The sequence below is a fragment of the Acanthisitta chloris genome, unplaced genomic scaffold, assembly GCF_000695815.1.
Source record: "Acanthisitta chloris isolate BGI_N310 unplaced genomic scaffold, ASM69581v1 scaffold24267, whole genome shotgun sequence".
In the NCBI taxonomy this organism is placed as follows: domain Eukaryota; kingdom Metazoa; phylum Chordata; class Aves; order Passeriformes; family Acanthisittidae; genus Acanthisitta; species Acanthisitta chloris.
Genome location: NW_008681408.1, coordinates 1 through 21,455, shown reverse-complemented (window position 1 = coordinate 21,455; position 21,455 = coordinate 1). Strand labels below are relative to the sequence as shown.

At 42.7% G+C, this 21,455-nt stretch overlaps 1 protein-coding gene across 1 annotated transcript in view; it reads left to right on the top strand.

Moving 5' to 3' along the window:
* Nucleotides 1-18,753, top strand: part of KCTD5 (potassium channel tetramerization domain containing 5) — a gene marked incomplete at its 5' end in the record, with an annotated part of 19,764 nt that extends 1,011 nt beyond the window's left edge. The window contains 4 exons of the mRNA XM_009078099.1: nt 348-439; nt 1,209-1,304; nt 10,345-10,470; nt 18,182-18,753. Coding sequence (XP_009076347.1) covers nt 348-439; nt 1,209-1,304; nt 10,345-10,470; nt 18,182-18,211 — 344 coding nt within the window. The remainder of the gene's footprint in view (nt 1-347; nt 440-1,208; nt 1,305-10,344; nt 10,471-18,181) is intronic.
* Nucleotides 18,754-21,455: the final 2,702 nt, after the last annotated feature.

The following is a 21,455-nucleotide window of genomic DNA, read 5'->3' as shown; positions in this document are numbered from 1 at the left end:
ATTGCTCTTTTGCCTTCCTGCCTGAGGCAGGGCCTAAGCTATAGAGGTCTGTTAGCCTGCTGTGGAATGGCATTTGCACACCGTGGTTTTGTTCCCTGCCTGGTTCTGTGTGTGGAATGGCATCAGTTTACTTAGGGTCTGTTTTAGAGCAGTTTTTTAGAATGAGCTAAACATTGAACTACATGTACCTGAAAGAAGCCAGAATTATGAGGCTGGTAAATTAACTTATCACAGGGTAAAATAAGTCATTTTCTGTAGCTATAGAGAGGATAAACTTAGGACCTGGTTGGTGATTTTTGGCCTGAAATGTTTTTACACTCTTTTTCCAAAAAATATTTTCATACTAGGTGTGCTGGAAGAAGCTGAATTTTACAATATCACATCACTAATAAAACTGGTAAAGGACAAAATAAGAGAAAGAGACAGCAAAATCTCACAGGTGAGGCTGTTTTCTCATGTGCTTTTGCTTATCTGTTCAATGGCAAGTGGTGGGTGGGCTCCCTGTGTTCTTCATGTAGCTGCTTCCCCAGTGAGCTGCTGAACTGGGCTGGAGCCATCAGCATGTGGACATTAATATTCTGAACTGCCAGCTCCTGCCAGTCTGCTTGCAAAGTTCACACATCTTGTTCTACACCTGAAAACTTTCTGAATAATTGTTCCAAAACGTCTGGTAAAAGCAGAATTTATCCTAATATAATTTCTGGAAATTGTTCTTTTCTCTAAAAGCAGCATTTGTATCTCTCTGACTTACATTTAAATACTCTGAACATGGTGAGGGTGCCTGGCTGTGGTCACTGCTGTTTAGGCAGGATGTTTATGCAGCAGACACAGATGCTCTTTAGCTCCTGTCAAGTGTCTTTGTAGCAAAGTTAGTTTCTGTGGCTGAGGACACTGTCTCTTCCCAGAGCAGCTCATGAAAGTGAGCATGAGAAAGTTCGCTCTTTAACTCTGCTACTTTGGCCTTCCCTGGTAAGTGAGTCATGGTGGAGATATTGCAAACTCATGTTGCCAAGTTTGTCCTGGCACCAAGCTGTGGGATGGCAGGGTTGCTCTCAGGGTCTCAGCTGAAATGCTTGTAGCTATTCATTGATCTGGGAGGGTTTAAAGTGGTGGTGCTTCCCATTTCTGGGGAGTAAGGGCAACTTCAGACAAGTCACAAATGTAGTGAATTCCATGCCCTATTGAGCATCTTGTGTTTCTTCTTGAAGGTGCCAGTCAAACACGTATACAGAGTGCTGCAGTGTCAGGAGGAGGAACTCACTCAAATGGTTTCGACAATGTCCGATGGCTGGAAATTTGAACAGGTAAAAAACTTATATGGGATATAGTTACGAAGTCATGTAAAAAACCAGTTTTGTGAAAGAGGAGTATTAAATTGTGTGCTTCTTTTTAAATTCAGTCATTTTTAGAGTGTGGATAAACGTGCAGAGTTAAGTTAAAACGTGATATTTGTGTATTTGCCCTAGAACAAAAAGCTGTAGCTTTCCAGGAGGTAAAGTGTGCTGACTTTCTATAAAAACACCTGCATCATGTCTGAAATGTAATTCTTCAGTGTCTGCATATGAGCATTTGAAGGGCAAATGAACCAAAGTTAATTAACACAAGTTTATATGAATTGTGGGTTAGATACAAAGATGTAAAGGTAAAAGAGATGAACTTGGGAGATAAGTGTTTGTCAGGCCCAAAGAGTGGTTCTTCAGGTAAAAACTGACGAGCAGGAGGGTGGGCTTAGCCAATGTGGATGTGAAGCTGGATAGGTGTGAGCTCTGTGAATGTTTTTGTTCTTTGCACTGTATAAAAACAGCTTTGTGTGTACACTCAAGAATACATTGTAAAATCACAAGATCTTTCTGTTCTCTTTGCTGATCTCTGTAAATAAGAAACTAACTGCACAGCTTCTTCATCCTTCACATTCCTAACCTACCAGAATATCTAAACTGCATTGGAGCAATGAATCTGTTAACTCTGGAATGAGACATGAGTGCTCAGCTGCCAGAACCTTTCTCAGGGTCTGATGCCTACTGTAGGAGAGATTGGAATAAGCACAAGCCTCTTACCCTGTGCAGTGCCACTCTAATAGCACAGCCAAGCGGCATTTTTAAAATGTACAGCACATGAAGGTAAAAGAGAACACTTCATTTATGCTTGATGAGATGTGTAAGGTGCTGGTGTCGTGGGCACAGCCGTGATCACATAGACTAAACCAGCACAGAGGAACTTTTTATGCCTCAGATCTCCAGCTGAGGTATTGCCAGGGCTGTTTGGCATGCCAGAAGCTGAGTGGTTAAGTCCCTGAGAAAGTTCTTGCTCAATGCTCATGACTGTTTTTTTGACCAGTGCATTGACAAAGGCTTTTCAATATCCTTTGTCATGAGAAACTGTCTTTCATTGCAGATAGAGATTCTGTACCTTTCAGCAGATTGAGTGATCCCATGTACTTTACTTATCCTAAAGCCTCACAGTCTTTGGGGATGTTTTATTTGGGAGTGTTACCACTTTGACTGTGCAACAGCAGAAAGAACTGTTATAATCTCTTTAGGATCTGGAAAATTCCAGTGCTTTTCTTGAACATCACATCCTTGTTTCATCCAGCTTTCTCCTCGTGTCCTCCCTCTCCCATGCTGCACTCTTCAGACACATGGTTTGAAGTCGCTAAACACAACAGCTGTGTGATCTCATAATACTCAGCATCTCATTCCCTCAGACTAGGCCCTTCCTTCCTTTGGTGGTTTGTAGACCTGTTTTTAGCAGACATCGATCACCTGAAACGGGAGTAGAATATTCTGTGTAATCTAAACAGTTTTATTGTTAAGGTCTGAGGACACTAGCATTTCTGTAAGTTTTGGCCTGTTCTCAGCAGCATGCTGAGCACTCCTCCAGGAGCAGTTTTGGGGTGGTACCCACCATGTACATGCAACAGGCTGAAATCATCAGCTTTTTCAGAGGAGGGATGTCCCTGTGGACTGCGAGTCCTTGTGCTCTGTGCCCTGTCTAACGTGTTTAAGTGGTTGGTTTTGATAAAAAATGTTTCTTTCCCCGTAACATTTCAAAATTTTATTGTAAAATGGGATTGGATGTGGTGGATAAATAGGAGTGGAAGGTGCTGAACCTTTGCTAGCCATACACAGATGTATTGTTGCTCTTTTCCAGAGAATACAAGTGAAAGCTCTGCTAGAACAGTGCAGTTATCTATTAGTCCCACTCCAAAGTCTATGACCAAAAATGATGCTGCCTTAACTTTTGTGATTTCAGTGGATTATTTTGTAGAGGATTTTTAACTTCAATTGTTACCTCTTCAAGCAATCAGAAAAAACCAGTTCTTTGGCAATATGGCATAATTAGAAACTATGGGCTGTGCAAAATTGCTGCATACAAAGCTTTAGACAGCAGTGGTGTCGGTCATGTAAATTTTAATGATCAATGTAGCCTGACTCTGTCACCATAATGCAGTCTTAGGTTCTCTGTGTGAGGAGGATGGTATTTGGCTGCTGCCTTGGAAGTGATTCACACAACAACAGCAGGATAGATACAAATTGCTGTTCATGGTCTGTCTCATCTGTTGTAATCTCCAGTTCACTCAGAATGGGCAGTTGTTGTCTAGTTCTTCCCATCTGAAGCTCTAATCTGTGCACTGGCAGGCTGTGCTTTAGTGCAAATGGTCTAGGAATTGCCAGGTATCAGTAAGATAAAATATTTAGTAATAACAAGTGGAGAAATTTAGCTGAGGTTACTCTGAGCTTTGAATTACAGGCGTTGGCTAGTGTGACCAATGTTCTTGGTAGTGATTTTTATGGGAATGAGACAGACAATTTTTCCCACTCATTTTCTTGGATCATCTGTCAATTACTTCTAAAACCAATTGAGAGTGCTCAACTTTCTTTTCTCTAGTTGACTTTATATGTTTCCTTAGCTGCATTTTGTTTATCAATATTTGGAACAAGATGAAGTTCTTTGAGACCAAGGCTTGATATATTGCTTCACATAACACCTTCCAGTCTTATTTCCTCATTACCTTCTGCACTTGGCAAGTGTGACAGGAAAATAATGCTCACTCTTATGGTGCATCAGGCTTTGTTCATGCTTTTCAGAGTAGGTGGCTGCACCACAGTGCAGGTATGGGGAGTTTCCTGTCTTACTATGGGTAACTCTTAACTTCCCTTGAAATTCCAAAGGGCTTTGCAGCTGCCTTAGTGAATTTTATATTGACATGCAAATTGTGTAGCCTGATGGCAACCTGTTCTAGTGGCAAGTAAGTGTTACCTGAACGTTTGAGCTCACCTGTTACTTGTACGACTTGGATAACCCTGCGTGCTTCAGCTTCACAAAGGTTTCTTTCTGTGTTCTGCTTTGATTGGTCATTTCAGCTTGTCAGTATAGGCTCCCAGTACAGCTGTGGCCGGGCTCAGCAGTCAGAGTATCTGCTGATAGTGTCACGGGAAGTGAGAGGGGAAGAGAGATGCTGCCACAAATGCTGCAGTGAGGTGTGTCACACCATTCCTTTTGCCCTCACACTGATATGCTTGGCCTCCTCACGTTTCTGCTGCTTTCAAATCATTCCACTTTATTCCTGGATGTACAGCACGTAGTGCTTTGTGTGTATTTGTGACTGGCTTTTATTTATATTCACACTACTTCATTACACATTATGAACATTCATACTGTAAAAATGATAAACAAAAATCCCCTAGTTATTTAGTGAAGGCTTTTCTTAAGAAGAGTTCTTGCCTTCTCAACAGATAAACTTCTTTTCCTTAAATCTTCCTCCAAAGTTAACAGCCTTTGATCCATACTTGTTAAGTAAGAGTGCTACAATTCCAGCCTTGGGAGCCCTGTACGTCCAGCTCTGAGTTCAGTGGGTTCAAAAAGGGACATTTTTGTGTTGCACTCAAACTGGGACAATGTTTGTTTCATCCACCAAATAGCCAGTTAAGTTCTGAGGTCGAGCCCTTTATTTCTGGTGACTCAGAGCTTAACTCTTTTTTAGGTGGATGAAATATGTTCAAACTGAAACCACACAACCCAGGATTTTTTTAGAAACACAGTGGAGGAGTGAGGGGAGAACAAAACCAGCAGTTTTAAACCTTGTGCCAAGTGGAAAGAACATCCTAGGTGTTTCTTTGGCTTTGTTGTTTTGGGGTTTTTTCTGTCTTGGGATATTTTTTTGAAACCCAAATGGAGAGTCCAAGCTTCACTCATTGGCTTGTCAGGCTGTCTCATCCTTCCTGCTCCCGTTGGTCTCAGGTCACTGCTTTTTAATTGCTGTGTTACTTCCAAATATTCAGGAGTTTGGGAAGGATATTTAAAATAGAATTTGAGAGTAATTGTTACAGAATTTACTCAGTTTTGAGAATCACAAAATAGAGAAGGGAAATGGTAGTGGTGAAGTAGAAGAGCTAGTTAATCCGAGCAGCTCCAGTGGGAAGCAGAGGAAGACAGGACTGCTGTTTGTGCAGGTTGGAGGGGTTAGCTGTGATGGTAATACTTCTGCTGATTTGTGTGGTAAATATGCTGTATGGATTTTGAACCAGTATTGTTCCACCAATATAGCAGAGCTTTATAGGCACAGTCCTGAAATGTGTCTGGTTTTGAGATGTCCCAGTTTAGTTAGGCATGAGATTTGTTCACTTCAAAAATAAGGTTCCTAAAAGTGATGCCCCAACCATTTTGCCTATTCATAGGGATGTTTTGAGGTGTACAGCCATTTATTTAAGACAGAAAGAGACTCACTATACATGTATTTTGCTGATGTTGAGTAACTTGATGCAGGAATCATTTGACCAATTCTTTCAGTTTATGCCACTTTTGCCATCTGCTTTTCTGAAATAGTCTTTCTTGAAAGACAGGTTTAATTTCTCTCACAGAGCTGCAAACTTAGGAAAAGTTCTTCAGAAGGTTATTTAATTATTTTCCCTGAAATTATTCTTGACTCTTTCCTCTTTGAAAACAAGCCTGACCCTACCTAGACATCAGGTTGTCTCTGTCCACCTTTATTTATGCCAAACTGTTTGGGTTTTTTTTTTCCCCCCTTCTGGTTGTCATATGTGATCTTATTTAAAGGTACAGGAACTTCCTTGTGATTTCTTTGTCTTTTCAGGAAAATTGTGACCTCTGTTGGAACAAGCAATAACTATATTTCTGTTGATGTAATAATGATGATGATGATGACATAATAATGATGATGATAATAATAATAATGCTTTCCATTCCTGCCTTTTTTCACTGTAGCTGGCAGCCTGACAGTGTCATCACCCTTATTCCCTGCACATGGTGAATGGGTCATTATCTAATGAATTCTCTGTGATAAGGAACACTGGCATTTTCCTGTGCTCAGTTCTGACACTGTTGAGCTCTGTCATGGTTCTATCTAGCACACCCTAATCAAATCTGTCATTATCTCAAACCCTTTGTGCCCCACGTTGGGCACCAAAAAGGAGTGTGGTGGTTTAACCCCAGCAGCAACCCAGAACCACACAGCCACTCACACCCTCCCCCAGCAATGGGATGGGGAGAGAATCGGAAGGTAAAAGCTACAAAAGCTCATGGGTTGAGATAATGAGTTTAATAGAGAAAGCAAAAGCTGCACACACAAGCAAAGCAAAACAAGGAATTAATTCACTGCTTCCCACAGGCAGGAGGTGTTCAGCACCTCCAGGAGAGCAGGGCCCCATAACACATAATGGTTCCTTGAGAAGACAAATGCCATCACTCCAAACATCCTCCCCATTCCTCCTTCTTCCTCCCACCTTATATACTGAGCATGATGTCCTATGGTATGGAATATCTCTTTGGTCAGTTTGGGTCACCTGTCCCAGCTGTGTCTCCTCCCAATCTCCCATGTATCCCCAACTTCCTTGCCAGTGTGGCAGTACAGAAAGCAGCAAAGGCTTTGGCTCTGTGTGAGCTCTGCTGAGCAACAACAAACACATCTCTGCATTATCACCCTGTGCCCTGCACAAATCCTAAACATAGCCCCATCTTAGCCACTGGAAGAAAGCTAACTCCACTTCAGCCCAAACCAGCACAGGCTCACAGGGATGCTTAAACTGAATCACACTGTTCTAATGAAGGGTGTAATGAAACAAATCATGTAAGGAATGAATCAGTGAGGAAAAATACATACATGCATGTACACACATATATATAATCATACAAATCTATGAAATTCAGTTTCGAAACATTCTTTTCTTTTTCCTGAAGTTCTTGGTCATTTTAGCCCCATGAGCTGAAAAGAGTTTCTCCTTTCAGAAAGTCTGAGAAACAGTAGGCTGGATGATCTGAAATGCTCTTCCTATGCCTTGTGACACCTGTTTTGCAGACCTCTGATTACTCTGATATGTTGTGGGCTCTTTTTTGTGGGGGTTGGAGAGCAGGCAGGGGGTGTGTTTGCATGGGCAGACATGGGAGAGGGAAGGATCCTTCCTAAAGTGTTGTCTCCAACACTTGGAGCAATGGGGTGACTTTTGGAATAGGAGTGCTAAAACATTGCTTTATTTCTGATCTTCCTTCCTGACACAACATTTCAGTTCTAATCTGTAATCATGTTCCATTGGTTCATTTTCTGCTGTCAGCCTTGTGGATGCATTTCAGAAAGCTGCAGTGAAATTTCTAGTATGCTGTGATACTATGCAAATGATTCATTCTTAGCTGCACACATATGGAACTGCTTAGGAGAAGATCATGAGTTGGAGTTTTGAAGACCTTGGGTTTAATGTTGCACAAGTGACTTTATCTTGAAATGCACCACCTGATTAATACTGGCAGAAAGTCATCAGATGTTTTTGCAGTCAGCTAAGTTGATAGTCCTGTCCAACTAGCTAATGAGTTTTCAGTCTGCCACATCTCCTGAGAAGTCTGAAGTGCAAAAGGTTAACTTAATTTGGGTGGATTCTGAAGCATTAGTAAGCAGCTGTCAGGGAAGGACCTGCCAGCCTTGTTGAACCAGGACTGTTGGTTTGGCTGATCCTGTGTGGTACCTGCCTTCAGAGTGTCATTTTCCTCTTTGCAGTGTCACTAAGTAAAGAAGTAATTCTCCTTCTGGTAGTTGTTATCATCACTTACCTGATAGTGAGTTCTTGCCATTTTGCAAGGAGAAAAGTCAATTGTATATTAATCAGATTGTGTATTTCTTCAAATTTCTCTTCAGAGAAGGTGAATTTTGTGTGACTTTGTTCAAACATCTATCCGACCTTTTGAACATTTTATAGCCTTTAAGTGGGTTAAAAATACTGTTTAATGTCCTTCCCTTTTCCTGAAGAATTGAAACAGTTACTGTGTTTGCATTAAACAGGTTGTAATTGTCATATAATATATAGGATAATTTTATACCACTTTGGTGGGTTTAGAGCCAACTTAACTGCTATTTTTGCTGAAAGTCTGTGCATGATATTTTTTGTTCAGAAGGAAGACAATCAACAAATCATCTCAATATATGAAATAAATTTGGGTTCACTCTCCAGTTTTTCAGTAGACTTTCTTAGTCCATTTTATGCAACTAGGAAACTAGTTAACTATGGGTTTTGTGATTCTGTATTACACAAATGTGTTGTGGTGCAGACTGCAGAGTATCTGCTGTGAAAGATCAGCTGAATCAATGCCTCATGGTGAATGGTGCCTTTATACTGACGATGCACTGGTGCTTCCAGAACACCTGGGGGTTTGTAACTGCATTACACAGTTTCAGTGGAAAAAATGCCTTTAACACATCAATCTTCTCTGTTTGCAGCCAGTACTGACTATGTATGTATTTTGCAGAACTAGAGTGGTGTTAGGAGGGAAAGGTTTCTGGTGGTCACACCCAGACTGTGTAGTTAAAGTGGGTAATGTGAGGGTGATGCATTTTGATGGCCAGTACTGCTCATGGAAAGCTGAGCCTTGCATGCTGTAAAACCTCCAAATCCAAAAACGTTGGCATTGGCTCGGCCTGGCGCCAGGGTGGATGGTTGTGCAGACACTGCCTGCTGCTCCTTGCAAGCATTGGCTCTGCCTGTCTGTGGAGAGCCTTGCCCATCTCACTGCAGTGTGGGAACACCCTGACATCTCTCTGAGGAACTACCATGAGCTTTATTTTCTCCTGACAATGCTGTATGGAAGCTGCTTTAAACCTTGATCTAACTTCATTTTTGTTGGGAGAATAATCTTATCCCCCAAGTACAGACTCTGGATCAAGATTTCATCTGGACTTGAATCTTCCATGCTCTACCAACACTTCTACTCTCTTTGGTAGTCTGCTAGACTAATGGCAGTACATTATTTGTCTTTACAGAGGTAACTATATTGTTTCAAGTGCTGTTGCCCTAACAAAAACAAGTCAGGCCTTTTCTCTGGGACATTAATGATATACCAGAGCCTGGGGAGCAGGACAGCCTCATTGTATGTGTGTGGGGATTTGGTAGGTAGATGTAATATGGTTGGTAATGACCTTTAGATGCAGTGTGTCTGTGCAGCAGGTTGATTTCTAGGACATTGATCCATGTCAGTAGTGATAGCACCATACATCTCTTGTCATGCTTTTGAAATACAACGTAAAAAATGTGCATTGATTCTGGCTGGGAGAGGCAGGCTGGGTAAAGCTTCTAGCACTAGGGAAGTGTGTTACAGGTAAGGTAAGACAACTCCTGCCATCTGAGAAATGTGGCATGAGAGGTAGTCCTGGTGTTGAGTATATCCTTCCTTCCCAGGAAATTGTCATTTACCAGTCAATCCAGAGACTTGCAGGAGGCTGTAAATTGGTCACATCCATCACCCATGGCTTGGCTTGTGGTGCTTCCTTGGTTAGCCTCTTGTGGCAGTACCTGTGAATTCCAGACCTTAACCTTGGTGTCCCACCATGCTGTGCCTTGCTGTTTTCCAGTCTAATGCCAATTTTGTCGTTGTCCATTTAAATGGGCTGTCATAGAAACACCTCTGCTCTGTGAGCAGTGGTGGGTATCCCTTCAGGCTAAAGAGCTTCCTGCATGCAGCCATGTACATGTTACATGTGCCACATTGACATACCACGTACAGGCTTGTTAAAATTAACTTTGGAGGATGCCAACATTCCCAGTAATGTCAGAAACAGGGGACAGGCTGCTTCTCCACTGGCCTTCCTCTGTAGCCTTTCCTTTCACAGTATAACTGTGAATGTAAATCATGAATGCTGTAACTGTTTGAAAAGAGAAGCTGTTTATCTTGTCATCAGAGTTGCAGTGTATCCGTCACCATCAAACCGTGTCTGCATCAGGGTGGAGAGTCATGCTTCAGGCACAGCCAGCAGGCTGCAGAGTGAGCAGTGTCTGTGCTGCTGCTGAGGCTTCATGGGATTGTTTTGATGTGGAAATGCAGTTGACTTTTTTTTTCATCTTTCAGCTGGTCAGTATTGGTTCTTCCTATAACTATGGCAATGAAGATCAGGCTGAATTTCTGTGTGTTGTCTCAAAGGAATTGCATAACACTCCGTACGGCACAACGAGTGAACCCAGTGAAAAAGCAAAGGTAAGTTACTAGACATTGGACTAAAGAAATGCTGGTGAATTGGGTGGGCTTCACACAGTCATGCTAGATCTGCCTCTGTTGTGGACTGCATTTTCCCCCCTTGTTCATGACTAATAATAACTGGGCTATTTAAGTGCAATACTCTCTACTGTTTCAATACCTGTCTGATTCAAGGACTGGCAGATACTTGCTGTTTACAGCTGAGAATCTAGGTTTTGTTTCTTATGTATTTGAATGCTTCAGTTGAAGACTGTTTTTCTTGCTTGACTTCTGCTGAAGAAATATGACTGTCAAGAATGGATCTCGTAAGATGCTGTCTCTGTAAAACAGCCATGTGCAATATGTGAAGGTACTTGTTAGCTTCATGTTTTCAGGGTTCTACCTAGTTTTTCTGTATCCAGCTTTACAAAAAGATTGCAATGGGCACAGTTTCTTAGTGTTTTACTCAGTTATCTCCCAGAGTTTGTACAAGGGAAACTAAAACCACGTTGCTAACTGAGTAGTAATAAGGCAGAGCAGTTCTGTAATGTATCTCCTGTCATGCATGGTGAGCAGCTTATGCCATTGTATTGCTGCTTTGTGTGAGGAGATGAATACAGACTGGGTACTCCTATAGTGGTCTTGAAAGCTTTTGATTTCTTATATGTAGCTGGAAAACAACTGCTGAAGCATCAAAGGTTCCTTTTTCAAGAACCAGCTTTGAAGAAATTAATTTTGAAATGGTGGATCTGAGTCTTGGCAGTGAGGCCTCAGGGAGATCAGACTTCATTCCTTGCTGTCCTTTGTAACATACTTATGCAGCTACACATATGGAGTGATTTTTGTAATTTGGGCTATAAAAATACTCCCAAGCTTTATGTTGGATTACAAGTGAAATGAATAATTTATGTTCTTTTGTCACTGTCGAGATAAAGCTGCCAAAGTGTTGTAGAGGATTGCTGTAGTCAAGGGTGAGCAGGGAGCCTGGATAAGCTACGGCTCAGTCTTTCCAAACCCTAGAGTTGTGGTCAGTGGTCAGTGTCCACGTGGAGCCAGTGAGGAGTGCTGTCCCTCAGGGGTCAGTGCTGTCCCTCAGGGGTAAGTGCTGGGGCCGATACTGTTCAGCATCTCTATGGGCACATGGACAGTGGATTGAGTGCACCCTCAGCAAGTTCTCTGACCACACCAAGTATGTGGGGCCGTCGACATGCTGGAGGGAAGGGATGGGACATCCAGAGGGACCTTAAGAGGTGGAACAGTGCAAACCTCATGGAGTTCAACAAAATGAAGTGCAGGGTCCTACATCTGGGCCATGGCACTCCCAGGCACAGCTACAGGTTGGATGGGGAAGGAATTGAGACCAGAAGCGAGGAGAGACACTTGGGGGTGATGGTGGATGAGAAGCTCTCCATGAGCTGCAGTGTGAGCTCAGCCCAGAAACCAACCCAGTCCTGGGCTGCATCCACAGGAGTGTGGGCAGCAGGTCGAAAGAGGTGATTCTTCCCCTCTGCTCTGCTCTGCTCGACCCACCTGGAATACTGCACACAGTTCTGGTGCCCTCAACGTAAGAAGGACATGGAACTGTTGGAGCAAGTCCAGAGGAGGCCACAAAGTTCTTAAGAGGACTGGAGCATCTCCCTGTGAGGACATGCTGAGGGAGTTGGGGCTGTTCAGCCTGGAGAAGAGAAGGTTGTGTGGAGAACTCAGAGCAACTTTTCAATATCTGAAGGATCTGCAGGGAAGCTGGAGAGGGACTCTGTGTTATGATCTGCAGTGACAGGACAAGGGCTAATGGACTCAAATTGAAGGAGGGGAAATTTAGATTAGATTTTGGGAAGTTTTTGCTGTGAGGGTGGTGAGACACTGTCCCAGGTTGCCCAGGGAGGCTGTGGCTGCCCCAACCCTGGCAGTGTTCACAGCCAGGTTGGCTGAGCCTTGAGCAACCTGCTCTGGTGGGAGGTGTCCCTGCCCAGGGCAGGGGTTGGGGCTGGATGATCTCTAAGCTCCATTCCACCCTCTAAAATTCTATGATTCTAGTCAAGGTCTGCTCTTGCCAGTATGCTTCAGGCAAACTTTGAAAGTTGACAAGTTAGAGGTGTATGGGAATAATTTAGGGCTGAGATAACCTGCCTGAAATAGAATGAAGTTCAGTAGCTCTGAGAGAAGCTGTCTTAGACCTCTCCACTGGTGTGCTGCTTGGTTGTTGTTTCAGAGATGAGAGCACAACATAATTTGACCAGTGTGATGAGTAAGAATTGCTGTTCATTTTAGTTTGAAATATAAACCATTCACTCCTTTGCTTCCTGGAAGAGTTGAGCTGTTGCTAGCAAATTATAGGCAATCCTTGAAGAATATATTTTTATATATTGTGTTTCTAATAGATCAAAATTTTTGCAGGTATATGTTGTGACTGGGGAAAAAGAAAGGAAAAAGAGAGTTTTTTGCTTGAGAGGTTTCTGACAGCTGCATTGAGGAATCTGGAGTGGACTTTGGGAGCTGTTATCTCCCTACATCCCTCTGGGCCTGCAGTCTGTTCGTGGTGTCTGGATTGGTCTTCATGAAGTTCATATGGTTGAAATTCTGGTACCCACTGGCATAGTGAATAATGTCTTTGTGTACTGGGACTGATTTTAGTTGCTGTAAGAAAGTCTTTCTACTACTTGCAGATTGGGTTGGAGAAAAAACCCAAACTGCCAGTGTGTAATTTTTGCTGACAAACACTTCAGTTTTAGTTAATAGTCCTGGACTTTCAGAAGAGGCAAAAGCGTTTTCTGAGAACCATCTAATCAAGCTTCACCTTTGTTCCATCTTAGAGACTTTTGTTCTCATGTTTTCTTTTGCTGGTTAACAGCACAGTGAGTTAGTAGTTGACTTCTGTGTAATCTTCTAATACACCTAAGCAAAGGAAATGAATCCCAAATGGTTCCAGTGGCTGTTACTGGTAGCTGTGGCACTACCTGTATTCCCACAGGTATTTGTCTCTTTCACACCACTTTATTGCCCTGGCACTCTTGGGACAAATGACCAAAACTTGTTCATAACATCTGCACCCAGAGTGAGATTCTCAAGTGCTGTCGCTTCACATCCACGGGGAGGAGTACACAGAGTTATCAGCTTTACAGTTTTATTCAACTTTCTCTGTGCTTACAGTCCCTGTTGTTATGTTGCATGGCACTATTGGCTTCTATCTGCTGACTTTAGGACATTTGGGAAAGGAAATTTTCCTGAGATCCATTATGTTCCTTCCTGAAATTGCCAACTGCCACACTTCTTTACAAAGAGTGGAGGCCCCAGGTAAAAGCAAACAGATGTTGTTGCCAGATGCTTCAGGTGTAAGTGGACTGTACTTTGTTGCAGCTCTGACTCACTTGCATCTCTTCTTTTCCCTCCCTTTCTCTACACTTGCTGCATGCTGCATGGCACTCAGAGCGAGGATGAAGAAACGGATTACGATATGAATGATTCAGATTAAGTGTAAATGTCATGGTGAGCACTAGCTGCCCTAGGATTGTAACCAGGTGCTTTTCTGCCCCATCCAGTTCCCACCCCCACTAGTCCTGTCCTTTGGCTAGTCCTGGTGGTGTGTGTGTGTTTGTGATTTTAGTCGTGGCATGGTTAGCAAAGGTAGAATTCCTGCTCTGGATATTGCTGCTTTGACAGAATAATTAGTGTTGCTGTTTCAAACTGTATTGTGAATTGTTCCCTTAAAGCTTTGCTGGGAAGCAAAGTTCTCCATGTAGATTCTAGGGGTAGAACTGCTTTGCATTTTTATTTTCCATGCACCAGCTTTTCTGTCATCTGGGTTTTTTACAGGTAGAGGCATCTGATACAAACTTGCAGGATTTTTTCAGTAAATGTTTGATTTGGCAATCAGTTAGCAAACTTGACTGAAATGCAATATAGTCCTAAGGTGATCTTACCTGATAATTTTGAAACTAGTAATTTTTTGAATCAGGATGTGGTGAATATAAGTAAATAGTGTGAGCTTAGTGCTACAGTTATATTTATCACAGGAAACAGCCTTTAAAGGGACTCTAAAGGTGACAAGTGGAAGAGCACACAAAAAGTGGCATCCATTTCCTAACAAGTCTGCAAGCACTGCTCATATTTATTCTGCTCTCCAGTTTCTAGGAGCTCACATATCATTGTATGTTCAGTGGTGTGGTGTAAGCAGTCACTTGAGCATGTATAAATTGGAGATACTTGCCATTGCATGAGATTGAACTTCAGCTTTTTGCCCATACCCCTGAACGTTTTGGCTGTAATCACACTTAGCTGTGCAGTCTGGACAATGCTCTCAGGTTCATGGTGTGATTCTTGAGGTTGTCCAGGGCAGGGCCAATGGTCCTTGTGGGTCCCTTTCAGCCTAGGATATGCTGTGATTCTGTGATTCTGTGAACTCACTTTACATGCCTGGAGAAGAACCTACATTGTTTTCTTAACTAATCCTAACAGAAACTACTGCCAAGGTAAAATAAGTTTTTTTCCCCAAGTCTTCAGGAATGGCTGAAAGGAACGGATCAAATCTGAAGCTTTATTGAAAAAAAAAGTAAACAGGCACTAAGCTGGAATTGAATGCAATATTCTTAAGCTTCCTGAGAGGCAAATACTCCTTAAAACACTGCTTTCTCAGCAGCAGCTTTGCTTGGAGTGGGAGGAAATATCTCTCATGTTCTGCTTTCCTAGCAAGCAATCACACTAGGGCCCCTGGAACATGAGAGTTCTTTCAGCATTGTGTAGCATTTCTAAGTCAACTTTGGGCCTGGTGCACCTTTAGGGAAAACAGAACAGAAATATGAACATAAGAAAAACTCTGTGCACAGCAGATATGTACTAGGGTTGGGACAGTCCCTGGGGCCAGTACAGACTGGGTCATGCATGGATTGACTGCAGAGGACTTGGGGATACTGGTGGGTGAAAACTGGGTGTGAGCCAGCAGTACTTGCAGACTAGAAAGCCAATTATCCAGGACTGCAGCAGATGAAGTCTGGCCAGCACGGTGAGGAAAGTGCTTCTCCCCTGTCTGCTCCACTCTCCTGCAGTCCCACCTGATTCCAGCTCTGGGATTCCCAGCACAGGAAGGACATGGACCTGTGAGAGTGGGTTCAGAGGAGGGACATGAAAATGGTGTGCAGGCTGGAACACCTCTCCTGTGGAGACAGGCTGAGAGAGCTGAGATTGCCTGGGCTGGAGAAGAGGAGGCCAGGGGAGATGTTATTGTAGCCTTCAGTGCTTAAAAGGGCCTTATGAGAAAGACAGAGAAAGACTTTTATCCAAGGACTCGTAGTGTCAGGACAAGGGTGATGCTTTCAGGCTGAGAGAGCTTAGCTTTGCACTGGGGATAATGATGAACATACTTTTTACTGTGAGGCACTGGCACAGGTTGCCCAGAGAAGCTGTGGCTGCTCCAGCCCTGGAGGTGTTCCAGGCCAGGTTGGATGGGGCTTGGAGCAGCCTGGAATGGTGGATGGGCCTCAAGGTCCCGCCCAGCCCAGCCCAGTCTGTGATTAGTAGAGGTAAGGGTTACAGGGGTACCAAGGAAGGTGTGTTAAAATACAGCCTGAGATGGTGGAGTGTTCTGCTTTTAGGTTTACTGGCTCAGGAAAGTGTGCAAAGTTCAGTGCCCAGATCTGGCTTAGTTTTAACTTATTTCATGTGTTCCTGAAGCTACAGAAAACAGTTCTAAGTCTATTAATCTTGTAAGTACTTTTTATCTTCTAGGAAAGAATAAACTCAAGTGCTTCATATTATATTGGAAAGTTTAACATAATTAATGGATGCAGTATTATTTTGTAGCTCACAGGTACTTGTTTCAGCCATGGCTTTGTCTCTGTTGGGTATGTGTTCACTTACTGACATTATTTGCAGAGTCAGACTGTCACCCACTGTTGTGGACATCTACTCTCAGCTAGCAAATACTTGAGGAAAGAGTTTCAGTATTAAGCATTTATGATATTAAATCCTGATATATTTCCCCACCTTGCAGTAAACCTCAGTTTAGTAATTTTGGCTTCAAGCCTTTATCCAGATCATTGTATGAAAGCCACTCTGGCACTGTGAGTTGGTGTCAGAGGCACTGTCTTCTCTCAGTTTCTCTAGTCTCTTTTGAAGGTAGTATATAAGCAGTTGCTGAATAGTTTTCAGAGCTTGGTTTTTCCTCACAGAATTCACTCGTTCCTTTCCTACAGTTTCATATGGAATGCTTTTTGCTGAGTACACACAGTAAATTATCCTCATGAAATAAACAATGTTTGCATCTAAAATACACCCTGAAGCATGTCAGGACCCGTGGAAAACATTTCTCTGTGCTTTGGAAATGTATCAAAGTGGTTGCAGTGACATCTGGTTTCATAACAGCCAAATCAGAGTCCTGGCCTGGGAATGAGCACAGAGCCAGGCACTGCAGGAGGCACAGTGAGGAAGTGATAAAGAGGATTTTTATTTTTTGTAACTAATACTGACCTCCCTCTGACCTGTCCCTGAGCCACACAAATGGTAGCAGGTTCTTCAGGAACTCTGGGTCTGAAAAATCCCATGGAGTTGTGCAAAGCAGGTGGGACCTTGCTTGACTGCAGCCACTATGAAAGACATATTAGGTGTTTTAACAATATCAAAAAGAAACCAGATGCCTAGAGTTTTAGAGCCAAACATGCAGCTGCTGTGCTGTATGCAGTGGTTGCCAGCCTTTACCCCACAGGTGCAGAGATCCACGTGTTTGTGAGTGCTGATAGATCCTCTGGGATCCAATGTGCTGCCTGAGGTTTGTCATAGCACATGGAGCTCATCACTGAAAAAAAATCCCTCTTGAAGGCAGCTCTGCCACTGTCCAGGGACTGTGCCTTTGCTTGCTGTCAGCTTTTGACATCAAGAGTCCTTCCCAGTACTAGGAAAGTAAAGTGACATATAAGACTTTTACTTACAGACAAACATTCTGAAGTGCTTGCACTCAGTATGTTTGAGGCTCTGCTCGATGCTTTGTTGGGTTCTGCAGCCTGCTGACACTGTCCTAGGGTCCTGCACAGCCCGAGACGTGACCTCAGTATTGCTGCTTGCCATTCAGTTTAGGGCAGCAACATGAAAACTGTGCTGCTTGAACAATCCTGAGACTTGGACCCTTTCCTCAGTGGAGGAGCCAAAGCAAATTGAAACGGAAAAGGAGAAAAGACAGTCAGACTGGAAATAGAATAGGTGATCTTCATGTTGTTGATTTAAATCTTGGCAGGTTGTATGTTTGGCCTTTGAAAACTTCACACCCAGTGTGCCATTTGTGCACGTTTTGGTTTGCTAGTTCATGTTCTCAGTGCTAATTTATGGAATACGATTTGCATCTGAAGCTTCAGAGAGATAAGGACATTTTACTGGAACAGGAAAAGTGAAGACTAAATTCAGTTTCTGTAAAGTACCCACGTTCATTCTCCACACAGGACCTAAGTATCTTCAGGACTAGGATGAGGTACAATGGCTTACTCTTTACATTTGCCAGCTCTTCAGCCTTGCATTAATAATACCAATTCCTAGCAGTGTTTTACATCTCTTTCAGTGGTGTTTGACAGCAGACATTGTATTTATCAGTCTGTCTTTTTTCAGCATTAAAGCACAGCCCCAGGAATGTCCTGAACCAGCTCCCCTGACACTTCCTTGCAGTAGGCATTATGCTGCTCTTTGACCTCCATGCTCTAGGAATGACATTGAGCTAACTGTCATTTATAGAACTGTTATTGTTCTCTTGCAGATTTTGCAAGAACGAGGTTCCAGGATGTGAAGACAGCGTTGAACGGTGACAGTTTTTTCTCTTTCGTTCGAAGATGCAGTGAATTGTCACTCTGAGGAGGCTTGGCTGCAAAAGAAAAAAATCTGATTTAGACAATTTTCTGTTGATCTGGGTTCAACCATTTTTGCCTACAAGCTGGTGTCAACTGGCTGGAAGCGTTGCAAGACTACGTAACGGGAACAGATGGTGTGGGAGTGTGTGTTGGGTTTTGGTTGTAGTGCATGGTTGTACTCTCTTGTGGGCTGATTGACACTGGTCGTTGGGAAAGGAATGACCATGCACTCCCATTTTCCTTGGAGACATGTAGCACTTAATGCCTGGTGCTGGATGACCCAATGTTGATCAGTTTGGAGACATTTTCCCACTAATCATTGTAAACCTTAAAAGGACAATGTTAATTGGTGCTACACACACAGACACACACAGACACAGACACACACAGACACACACGTTACCCCCAGGTGCAAGTATTTGGGCCTACATTGTTTCAGAATCAGTGGCAGCCCCAGCTGACTGTGTCATACTGCACATTCCTTTTGGCTCTGTGACATACTCTATTCTGTAATAACAGCCTAGGAGATCAACTGAAACTAGCACGTGAAAAAGTGACACAGCAGAGAAAAGGTTTCTCTGAAGGAAAGGTGTATATATTGACTGGATTTATAGCATATCTTAATACCCAAAGGGAAGACTAAACTCAGAGAAAATGGCCTTCATCTGAGTTACTCTTGATGTTCCTTCTGTTCAAAGAGTCTCCTGCAAAAGTTATGCTCCAGTCTCAGCCAGATGCTTGGAAGGGTAATCAAAATTCACTTAAAATGACCAACTGCACATTCTGTTTCTTTTGAGATGTTTGTACTCATATGTGTGTTTGTGCTTTTATAAAATGCCTATAAGCATTGAACTATGTGGATTATGGTAGAGAATTTTCTAGAGCTGGAGGTTTTACAGAAATATGGCTGGCTGGTCCTGGGTCCCTGTCTCTGTGGCTGGGATTAAAATCAACCTTAGTGTGAACACAAACTCATCCAACTGAAAAACACTTCGGACATTCGGGATACCTGGAATCAACCTTTCTCTTTCTATACAGTTTCAACTATGCAGTTACAGAACAGTGTTTGAAAAAATCTGGCACAGCTTTGTTAGTTCATCCACGACAAGGCTGACCCACAGACTGGAGCTTTCAATACACTATGTTTTGAGCAAAACCTTTAGCACGTCTTTAAAACACTTTATGAAATGGGCAGGATACAATTTGGCGGCGTTGACTTACGCAAGCAGTGGGAGGGAGGCCCAAAAAGCTACGAGAGTGTTTGGAATCCTAAAGACATTACAGTTTTCAGTCCTTTCAGAACTGATGCACACACTGCAGGCAATGCTGAGATGAGGGCCTGATTTTCAAACACCCAGGGCCTACTCTTTTTTTTTTTCCTTGGTTTTTTTTTTTTTAAAAAAAAAGAACTTACACGTTGATAAAAGTTTGGCAGAAAAATTTGTAAAAAAAAAAAACATTTCTACTAAGCAGGTTAAGCAATGGGCTAAATGTTTTTTGTCCATGTGCCTAATTCTTGAAAGGGTTTGTACTGTGTTTTGTGACTTGGACGTGGTTTGCACGGGAGCTGCTGGCCCCGCTGCAACACGGGGAGTCTTGGTCTTTTTTTAAGAAGTTAAAACTGAATTTAATTTACTAAAAATGTAATTGTGTAGGGGGAAACGTTTCTACTTTTATACTTTTTTAGGCACCCATATTTTATCAGCTTCAATTGAGTACCCAAATTTCCCCTAAATAGTAACAGATTATCTTGTGTATCTGAAAATAAGCCTAAGAGTTGTCTGTGTTAACTGCATATTAAAACATTGCTGCTGCTGCAGTAGTCACTGTGTTTTTAAGCAGTATGACTCCACCAGATTCCCTGAGCTCCCCAGCTCACGGAATTGCAGCCGACCACGTTTCTTCTTGTTTTCTTGATGTGCTCTACAGAGTAATTCAGCATTGGTCTAAGTGGATTTTAATGCCTAAAATACCTGGTTTGGAGTGATCCTTCTGAATCAGCATTTCTGTTGTCTCTTAACCTGAAAAGGACAGACGACTTCATTTAATAAAGTGGAACTTTCCAGAATGCAGTGAGTAACAAACAGAGCAAACTGAACAAATGGAGAAGGTAAAAGAGTGGGGGTTTCTGTGTTGTTTTTACTGGAGAGTTTTCATTTTTAAACCACCTTTCTATGGTGTGATTACCTGCAGTCAGTTTACATTGTGCCCCTGTTGTAGCAAATTTTGGGGAAATGAGTGTTGAATCATTTTGCACTTTGTTTCCAATACCTCACCAAGATTTTGAGAAGGAAAGAACTTCATTAGCAGATACCTTGTAAGAGGTTTTAACTATGCTGTTCGAGGCCACCTGAACTAACCACTTTCCCCTTGTTGCTGATGTCATTGTTGCTTTGATTTTTGTGTACACATGATGCTTTCAGATAGGTGGAAGTGATATCATCAGCCTTTCCCAAGGCATCGAGCATCGAGCCCTAAAGAAGTTTGGTTTCTTTTTTCCTTGACTCTTGCAGTTTCAAAGCAAGTTAGTCACAGTGACAAGGTAATTGTGTTAGAGTCCAATCCACACCACCAGGTTCTGCAAACATTGCTTTGTCTGTTGAGGTCTTGCAGGATGAAGTAATGTACCAATAGAGTTTAAACTGGAGTCCTTTGTCTCTTTCACTTTTGCCATTTGGAGAGTACCTAGCTGAGAACTGGCTGTGCCTCTGCAGAGCTGAGGGTTCCTGAGCAGAGTGGAGCTGCAGAGCTTACACAGCTCCTCTGTATTCCAGGTCAGAACTTGTGCATGAAGAAAGAGATCAGAGCAGAAGGAAATAAAGCAGGAAGGGAGAGATTCTAAAATGTAACAGTTATTAAATTTTTTCATGGCTTTTACATAGCTTGTTAAGGGGTTGGAATGGAGCTGAGAGATCATCCAGCCCCAACCCCTGCCCTGGGCAGGGACACCTCCCACCAGAGCAGGTTGCTCAAGGCTTTAGCCAGCCTGGCTGTGAACACTGCCAGGGTTGGGGCAGCCACAGCCTCCCTGGGCAACCTGGGCCAGTGTCTCCTGTGACAAACGTGTCTCATGACAAACCTCTTGCAAAACTTGTTTAACTTGTCTTTGGTTCACATTTGCCATAGCAATTTCTTGTTTTGAGTTGGGAAACCCAAAACAAGTCACTAGTGGTGTTCCCCAGG